Genomic DNA, 9,816 nt, shown 5'->3' on the forward strand with positions numbered 1-9,816 from the left:
TGCAACTATAATTCTTGATGCTCAAGAACAGTCTTTCTGGGGTTACACAGTAAAAATACAAACTTATAGGAATCCCCTTAAACCCACTAGAGCAAAATCTTAGTATATGGACCCAGGAAGCAAGTTTGGGGAACTCTAATTCAATTAATTGGCAATAGGAGGAGGCAGAAACCACTTACCTTCCATCCCCATCCTAGTTGATCTTAAGATAAGGCAAGCTTGGAAAGCATTATTGAAAGAAATGGTTTTCAATCAGTCCAGTCTATTGAATCATTTGGAAAATTTTAAGAAATGTTGACATTTGGCCCCTACCTCCAGAAATTCTGATTTAATCATTGTAGGTTTGGTTTGGGTATCAAAAATGTCAAAACATCTTTAGGTGATTTAAACATGTAGCCAAAGTTGAGAACTAATGCTCTAAAGATTATGATAAAATGGGTATTTGCATGCTTTACAACTAGGAGCAAAAATTGGTAACACCATTTTTTTTTTTTAATTGAGACGGGGTCTCGCACCGTCACCAGAGTGTAATGCAGTGGCCTGATCTCAACTGACTGCAACCTCCGCCTTTAGGTTCAAGTGATTCTCCTGCCTCATCCTCCAGAGTAGCTGGGACTATAGGCACGTACCACCACGCCCAACTAATTTTTGTATTTTTAGTAGAGACGGAGTTTCACCATGTTGGCCAGAATGGTCTCCCTGGATCTCTTGACCTCATGATCCGCCCTCCCCCGCCTCCCAAAGTGCTGGGATTACAGGCATGAACCAACGCGCATGACCGGTAACACCTTTTTTGGCAAACAATTTGGTTGCTTTTAGCTTTCTGTAAAAGTAATAGTTTTTACTAAAAATTTCAGTTTTGTAAATTCATTCTAAAAGTGTAATTTAAATATAGAAAATATAAGTAAAAAATGTTCTTTGTGTGTAATTAGTTCCATAACAATATTTGAGATCAACATATAACTGCTCAGTTACGGTTTAATAAATAAATAATGCTATGTTCACATAATGGAATACTATACTCAAAATGTGCATGTAAGTTTTTAATGCCATGGGCAAATATAGTATCAAAAAAGAAAAGCAAGGTATAAAATTGTGTTTACTACATAGTCATGTCTATGTTCAAATAAGTATAGTAAAAAGGAAAAAAAAATAGTCTACATTCCGAGGGTGAGTATCTTTGAGCTACCAGAGTAATAAATTTGGGGGATTATTTTCTAAGTTTTCTGTATTTTCAAAAATGTAAATATTTATGTCAAATGTAATTTAAAATATTTATTTTATTGTAGTGAAGAACATAGAACTTAAAACTTACTATTTTAACAATTTTTTATCTGTACAATTCAGCGGCATTTAGTAAATCCATATTTTTGTGCAACCGTCTCCCTATTCATCTCCAGAAATTCTTTATCATTCCAAACTGAAACTCTGCACTCATAGCTACTGTTACCCCTCTTCCCAACCCATAGTAACTATCATGCTTTCTGAATTGAGCAATGTAGGTATGCCATGTAAAATTGAAATCATACCATATTATTCTTTTTTATCTGGCTTATTTCATTTAGCATGTCTTCAAGGTTCATACATGTTGCAACATATATAAAATGTCAAGGCTGGGAGTGGTGGCTCATGCCTGTAATCCCAGCACTTCGGGAGGCCGAGGTAGGAGGATCACCTTAAGTCAAGAGTTCGAGACCAGCCTGACCAACACCAATAAACCCTGTCTCTACTAAAAACACAAAATAAGCTGGGTGTGGTGGCACATGCCTGTAATCCGAGCTACTCAGGAGGTTGAGGCAGGAAAATCACTTGAACCCTGGAGGCAGAGGTTGTGGTGAGCTGAGATTCTGCCCTTGTTCTCCACCCTGGGCAACAAGAATGAAACTCCATCTCAAAAAAAAATTTTTTTTTCATTCCTTTTTAAGGCTGAATAATATTCCATTCATGTAAATACTACATTTTGTTTATCATTTCATTTGTGGATGGACATTTGGGTTGCTTCCACATTTTGACCATTGTGAACAATGCTGTTATGGACATTAGTATACATATATCTGTTTAAGTACATGATTTCAATGTTGAAGTGTATATACCTAGAAGTGGAATTGCTGGATTACATGGTAATTTTATGTTTAATTTTTTGAGGAATCACCATGGTGTTTTTCACCATGCTGTACCATTTTACAAGCCCACCAGAAATGCGCAAGTGTTCCAGTTTCTCCATATCCTTAGCATTTTTTACTCACCAAGGTCAACTATTTTATATGGCAATCTTTCTAAAATGTTTCACTCACTTTCCAGCCTTCTTAAAAGAAAAACATTGAATAAAATTCAATGGCTTTTTTCATTTAATGACATGCATATTGATGCGACCTTAGAAACTATTGCAATATATCTTTATTTGAGATGGTGCTATGTGCTAGGTACTGTTTTCCAGTTATTTCCATAGAATGGATCAATCCTCTCAAAATTCTGTGAAATATTATCCCCATTTCACAGATAAGTAAATGAGGTACATAGAGGTTTGGTTTTTTGTTTTGTTTTGTTTTAAAAAGGTTGGGTGCAATGGCTCATGCCTGTAATCCTAGCACTTTGGGAGGCCGAGGCGGGCTGATCACCTGAGGCTGGGGGTTCAAGACCAACATGGCAAAACCCCGTCTCTACTAAAAATACAAAAAATTAGCCGGGAGTGGTGGTGCATGTCTGTAATCCCAGCTCCTTGGGAGGCTAAGGCAGTAGAGCCACTTGAACCTGGGAGGCAGAGGTTGCAGTAAACCAAGATTGTGCCACTGCACCCCAGCCTGGGTGACAGAGTGAGACTCCATCTCAAAAAATAAAATAAAATAAAACAAACAAACAAAAAGAACTTGCCCAAGATTACATGGAAAGTAAGTGAAGACAACAGGATTCAAAGCCATGTCTTTATATAGTCTACTTGCCATTTAGACTGCTTGTCTCTATATTAAATGTCTCCAAACTATTACTTAATGCTCTGAGAAAATCTGTGTATGCTGTTTAACATTCTGTTTTTCTCTTCCATTGTTACTATTTGTGGTTGTAAAATCAACTACCCCCTAGCCATTTCCTCTTCTTTAGCCCACATGTTGATACTGATATCTTGTCATTAAGAAAAACAGACAAAGAAGTGAGTTAAAACTGTAAAAAATGAGTGTGTAGGTTCTGAGAAAGAATTTGGGGAGGGGGATAATCCAAGGGCAAAATATATCAGCTTAGGTATTTAGCTTTTATAATATTTGCTTTGGTGGCTCAATAATATGTTTTGGTTATTTCTGGCTTTTTTCTTGTTTCAGCTATGGAATTTACTATTATGAATGGCTTCTGAATTGGAGTTCTTATTCTTACTCCTACTTACATTGTATAATAGAATGTAATTTATTTTTTAAAAAGCTTGTCTGTAAGCAATAAATATCCTTTCAATGTTTGACATTTCCTTTTTAAAAATATCATGTTTTCATAATGTATAATACTTTAATACATAATGCTTAATATTTTCATAATGTACAAAAAGAGTAAATAAAAAATCCTTTGACATCATCTGGTCCTACTTCAAGGCTATTCAAACTATAGATTACAGCAACCAACCATATCTGCCTGGAATACCCTTACAGAATGCATTATAAGCCAAAGATATAGTTCCAGAAAGAGTAGGCAAGTGTTTCTGTCCTGTGTAACATGTATGTTATAAAACACTGAGCCTTTAACTCTCATAAAATCACACCTACCTATTTACAATGAAGTAGAAGAGGACACTAGTTAAATAAATACAGCAGTCTTTCTCAGTATCACCTTTGCTTTAAAGTGAATTACCAGTATGTTCCCCCCATCCCATATATTCATCAATTTTTCTGGAAATTAAGATTTTCAATGTCAACATTTCTTAAAGATTTCTTTTTTCACACTTGTAAGATTCTCCTAATAAACGGGTGAATCATAGGAGTAAAACTGAGAGGAAACTGTTTGCTGAAAATACAAAAGGAAAAGATAAATAAAAGGTTTCTGTAAAAGATAAAGATTTTTCTAGCAACACAGATCCCGTTAAGTCAATTGATGAATGAATAAAAAATATAATTTCTGTATGACTAAGTTTATAATTAATTTCGATCTAAATATTCCAAGTAATTTTATTCAACCAAATCAGATTGGAGGGAAAATAAGAGAAACAATTCTAAGATTGTGTTGAACAAAACCAGAGAGCTGAACTAGCTAATGGGGAAAATACCTATTACCTTGGTCAACAATTTAGAAAAGAAACAAAGTCATAGTGTTGCTTTATGTCTTTTAAAAGTGTGCTTTCCCTCCCAAAGATCTGATTAAATATAAGACCCCTCCTGGACTTCAAGTTTTGACCATTTTAACACTGACCTGATTAAAACAGCAATACTCTTAACAGCAATAAATATACTCAAATTCTGTTCGTGATTCAACTAACATATTTAGCATCTTGCCATACTGGACCTTACAAATGTACTAAAAAGTAACTCTTGGTTTTTGTCACATAAGGAGGGGTTAGTCCCTCTCCATTTGCTTACACCTAACTTCTATTGAACACACAGTTCTGTACAACTTGACATTCCTAGAGGTGGGCCTCTATTTTCTCACCTTTGACTTTTCTAAACTTCTATTACTTTTCTCTACCATTTATTTTAAGATTATTTTATATTGTCTTAAATTTGTTGCAACTTTTTCCATGTATACATTATGTTTTATTATTCTTTTTTTTTTTGAGACAGAGTTTTGCTCTTGTTACCCAGGCTGGAGTGCAATGGCACGATCTCGGCTCACCGCAACCTCCGCCTCCTGGGTTCAGGCAATTCTCCTGCCTCAGCCTCCTGAGTAGCTGGGATTACAGGCACACGCCACCACACCCAGCTATTTTTTTTTTTGTATTTTTACTAGAGACGGGGTTTCACCATGTTGACCAGGATAGTCTCGATCTCTTGACCTCATGATCCACCCACCTCAGCCTCCCAAAGTGCTGGGATTACAGGCTTGAGCCACTGCGCCTGGCCTATGTTTTATTTTTCTTAAGGACTACCCACATGAACTAAGACAGACTGATTGTATGGTGAGATTTAAGTAAATTCTTACTAATCAATTATTAATAAATTTGTTCAAAGAAGAAATTGAGAGTGAGGCATTCTTTAGTTCTAATTAAATTGTGGGAAACTAGAACAATATGCAGTGAATTGTGGAAGAAGCCCAAGCCTGAGTTTTCAGCTGTTAAACATCCCGCTCAAAATAACAACAGCTGACTGGGTACGGTGGCTCACGCCTGTAATCCCAGCACTTTGGGAGGCCAAGGGAGGTGAATCACAAGGTCAGGAGATCCAGACCATCCTAGCTAACACGGTGAAACTCCATCGCTACTAAAACTACAAAAAATTAGCCAGGCGTGGTGGCATACACCTGTAGTCCCAGCTACTGGGGAGGCTGAGGCAGGAAAATCACTTGAACCCAGGAGGTGAAGGTTGCAGTGAGCTGAGATTGACCAGTGCACTCCAGGCTGGGTGACAGAGCAAGACTCCCTCTAAAATAAAATAAAATAAAAATAACAACAGCTACTTAAAACTCAAACTTATTGCAACTAATATACAATAAACATCAAAAGATTGAAAACTCAACCAGAAGGCATTTAGTTCTATTTTATGATAGTCATGAAGCAGAGCAAAAACATTTAAGCAACACTCTGAAGATGGAATAAATGATGTTTTAAGAGACAGAAATAAGAGGACTTATGAAGCAAACAGAATGAAATTAAGAATAGAGTTAAAATGGCAAGACAGCTACTGTTTTCTAGTTTCATTTTAATTTTAATTGATAAATAATTGTACATATTTATGAGGTACAAAGTGATATTTTGATACACATATACATTGTGGAATGATTAAATCGGAGTAGCATAGCTATTATCTCAAATTTTTATTGATTCTTTGTGGTGAGAACATTTAATAGAAAGTAAGAGTATGCCATCAAAAGTTCAAGTTACTGGTTTTCAGCTGTTACAGTTGAAATAAAGAGGGAGGAAGGCAGGGAGTAATGGGGAAGAAGAGGGATGGGAAAGAAAATAAAAAAGAAGGCGTGGGAACATGCAGTATTCTTTAAGAGTTAAGAAAATCTGACAGGTTTATACAATTTCATTGAAACCTACAGTAAAATCACAATGGCTGGAACTTCGACCAGGCCCATAAAAACATCTGTTTTTAGTTTAAAATGACTAAGGGCTAAATGCATCAGCTTATGGAAAATGCGGAGGGTTCCCAGCATTTGGCCAGCGTTCTAGATGATGGATGTTGGTGAGCAATTCCCTTAAACAACTGATTTACTGCCAGCGGTCAAAATACTGGAAGTACATCCAAACACTCATCTGCAATTAAAATTACAAGCAAGTGGTCACTCTGTTCACCTCCTTTACTAGAGAGGTGACCCTGCTCCCGGCAACCACCTCCACCCAAGGGCCACAGAGTAACTCCTCCTTCCTCTAACCCCCTTCCCTTGGCCTCAAACCTCACGAGAAAACCTGCTTTGCACTGTCTCCCAATCGTTTTTATAAAGGAGGTTGGGTGTAGAGCTCTTCTTTCTCCCTCCCTTCCTTTTTACTTTTCCTTCCTTCGTTTCTGCCTTCTTCCATGCCTTTCTGTCTTGCCAAATTCATTACTTTGTAAGAAACATTCTCAGATCACACCCACTACACTAGAAATCCAACTCAGGCGAGATGGAGTCAAGAGCAGGCGGCGGGCGGGTGGCCTCGGCCGGTACCATCTGGCACCTGCAATTTATCGCCACTTTCCATCCGCCCAGAGGGCAGGGGGGCAGCAGCAAAGGACACGCAGAGCTGGTGTGTCCCAGTTCCTCTGAAACTTTCAGCTGACCGCACCCCCCCCCCAAACTATTTAATCATCCATCAAGCCGGAATAGTACTGTGACCTCTGCCTGGCCTTTAGAGTTTGCAAAAGAAGCAAGCAATAAAAAGGAAGACCAGGTTCGCCCCTTTGCTTCCTCCACCGCCCGAGAGCAGCGCGCAGCGCAGCGGTGCGGCCGGAAGGGGCCGCTGTTCGCTCAGTGCAGCCGCCCCGCCGCTGCAGCCGCCGCGCCCGCACCTCCCACGGCGGGGCTGGCCCAGCCCCGCCAAGTTCCAACAGCCCCCAGTCGAGCAAGCGCCGGGAACGAGCACCGCCTGGGCTGGAGCGGACGGCGTTAGAAGAGCCCAGCAGCTGCGCGCGTCGGAGAGGCTCCTGAGAAACTCCCACGGTCCAGGACTTTCGAAAGCAGAGCGAAGAGCCCTCGCGCGCGCAAGTCTGCGAGTGAGCGCTCAGCCCGGCACCTGTTCCTACAGCGCCGGTTCCTTCTCACCCCTCGGATCCGCGGCGCCCACCGGCTCCTGCGATGAATCTGGCCCTGGGCAACCAGACCGACGTGGCGGGCCTGTTCCTGGCCAACAGCAGCGAGGCGCTGGAGCGCGCCATGCGCTGCTGCACCCAGGCGTCGGTGGTGACCGACGACGGCTTCGCCGAGGGAGGCCCGGACGAGCGCAGCCTGTACATCATGCGCGTGGTGCAGATCGCCGTCATGTGCGTGCTGTCGCTCACCGTGGTCTTCGGCATCTTCTTCCTCGGCTGCAATCTGCTCATCAAGTCCGAGGGCATGATCAACTTCCTCGTGAAGGAAAGGAGACCGTCTAAGGAGGTGGAGGCGGTGGTCGTGGGGCCTTACTGACCCGCCCTCCGCCCCCGCGGCAATCGCTCCCACGCCTGCCCACTTTGCCAGCCCGGCTGTGCCCCTCTCCATCAGAGACTGGGCGAAGCAAACCTGTCGGAGTCGATTATTTCTCTTGACTTCCGCCTTTCTGAGAGAAGCGACCGGTTTCTCCCTCGCCCTCTGAAAGTCCTCATGCCTGGCTGTCGGAGGAGAGCGCCCAGACTTCTGGACTCAGCAGAAAGTGACAAGAAGAGGGTGATTAGGGCGCAGAACTTTGGAAGCTGCTACTTGCTTGGAATGCGGGGAGACCGACGGGGCGAAGGTCCTTTTCCACCCGCAGGTGGGCCAAGCTCTGGGGGCAGGTGGAGAGGGCGGGCAGGGGAGAAACCAGAGGCACTGATCGCCTTGTGACCGGAAAAATGACCTGTTAAAAACCACGCAGCAGACATGATGGGGTCGCACAAATCCGTGTCGGGATGCGCTCTCACTCTTCTCCCTCCCTGGAGGGGAGAGGCGATAAATACCTTTGATTGTAACGTGCCGTTTTAAAAGGTTCTGTGTTTGTTTGCTTGAATACAAATATTTGATGAGTCTTTTTCTGCCCCCGTGGCCTGTTTGCCTGCCTGAGGGGTTAGAGTTTTGTCATTGTGGGAAAAGGGTGGGGGGAGGGGAAGCCTGCGAATTTGAACGGGGTGCGTTGTTTCTTTTAGTGCATTTCCCACTGGGTCTTTTGGGAGGTGCCTGGCGTTCCTGCTGGCCCTAGGACAAAGACCTAAAATAGAACTCGTAGCTCGTGACTGCACGGTTTACGCCACAAAAGTGCTCTTGACATCCGTGACACAGTTTTGACTTTTTGTTTTTTTCTTATTTAACATTTCCTTAATAAATGCAACATTTAAGCGTTTGGTTCCTGGCCTCCTGGTGGTCATTCTGCGCTCCCCAGCAGGGAAAACCGGGCGGCGGTGAGGAGTCTGGCTCTCGGCCAGAGCAGTTCACCTTGGAGAGCTGCGATTCAACTTGTGGATCCCGTGGAGGGGCGAAGGTCTGGGCCAGACGGAGAGGCCCAGGGATGAGTGAGACAGACCCCAGACTCAGGCACAGGAGTCGTCCTGGAAGCAGCATCCTTTGTTTTCTCTTATCGTTAATATTTTATATTTCATTTGGTCTCAGCTCTCAGGTAGGCTAGACGACAGCAGGGCCCCCGCGGGAAGATTACACTTCCGTGCCAGGCTCCGGCGGGAACAGGATTACACCGCTAATGAAAGGAAGAGACGGCTTGGCCAGCCTTTAGGGAGAGAGTCTCTACCCTAACTAACGTCAGCTAGGCGGCTCTGGGATGCTGCCCATGGTAGGGGAAGACATTATAAAATGCGAGGAAAAGTAGATGCTAAGGTACACAGTGACGTTAGTGATGTTAATACTCCCTGGGGTAAACCATTGTTACTAAAACATGAGATGCATTATTGTCGATGCCCTATTACTTTTTCTAACAAAAAGACCAGATTAAAAGATTCAGCCTGCTCTTTGTAATTGAGTCTGCCGGAGACCAGGCAAAGGGCTCAGAGGAGTTAGCCGAGGTCCTGAATGTGGGAGATGAGTATTAACAACTGCAACTGGAAGGATGGTTGGAGTAGAGCTACGGATGGCCATTGACACATTTAAGGCTCAGAAATTCAACAGTGTTAGAAAGAAACGCCTAAAAAATCGTACCTGTGAAAATAACCCAAAGGATACAATAGCTTTGAGCATAAACTTGACAGAAGGTTTTGAGTAGTTTATTTTTATGCCTGGGATAGGATTCTAAATATTTTCAAGACTATTAAGAATCCACTAAGACGCTATAGCAATTAAAATTTCAAAGACTTCACAATGGCAGCTGTAAGAGTAACTAAAATCAAATAACAATAAAGTGTTCCATTTACTCGGGAAGGAGCACAACTGTTGTAAACACTGTTAATGACTCAAAGATTGGGATCAAAATTTTTGAGTGCCTTTAATGTCATATCCACTAAGTGTCCATTTTACTCGCAAGTAAACCTTGCCAGAAATTACAATCTAGAATTTTTTTTTAATGCTAATGGGTAACAGGATTGAGAAAAA

General features: G+C 42.0%; 1 protein-coding gene across 1 annotated transcript; it reads left to right on the forward strand.

Annotated features, from left to right (window-relative positions):
- Positions 1-7,165: 7,165 nt before the first annotated feature.
- Positions 7,166-8,620, forward strand: RPRM (reprimo, TP53 dependent G2 arrest mediator homolog). Its single transcript, XM_008998879.5, has one exon. The coding sequence runs from the start codon at positions 7,405-7,407 to the stop codon at positions 7,732-7,734; it is 330 nt and encodes a 109-aa protein (XP_008997127.1). The 5' UTR covers positions 7,166-7,404; the 3' UTR covers positions 7,735-8,620.
- The last annotated feature ends 1,196 nt before the right edge of the window (positions 8,621-9,816 follow it).

Source organism: Callithrix jacchus, chromosome 6 (genome assembly GCF_049354715.1).
Source record: "Callithrix jacchus isolate 240 chromosome 6, calJac240_pri, whole genome shotgun sequence".
NCBI classification, from domain to species: domain Eukaryota; kingdom Metazoa; phylum Chordata; class Mammalia; order Primates; family Cebidae; genus Callithrix; species Callithrix jacchus.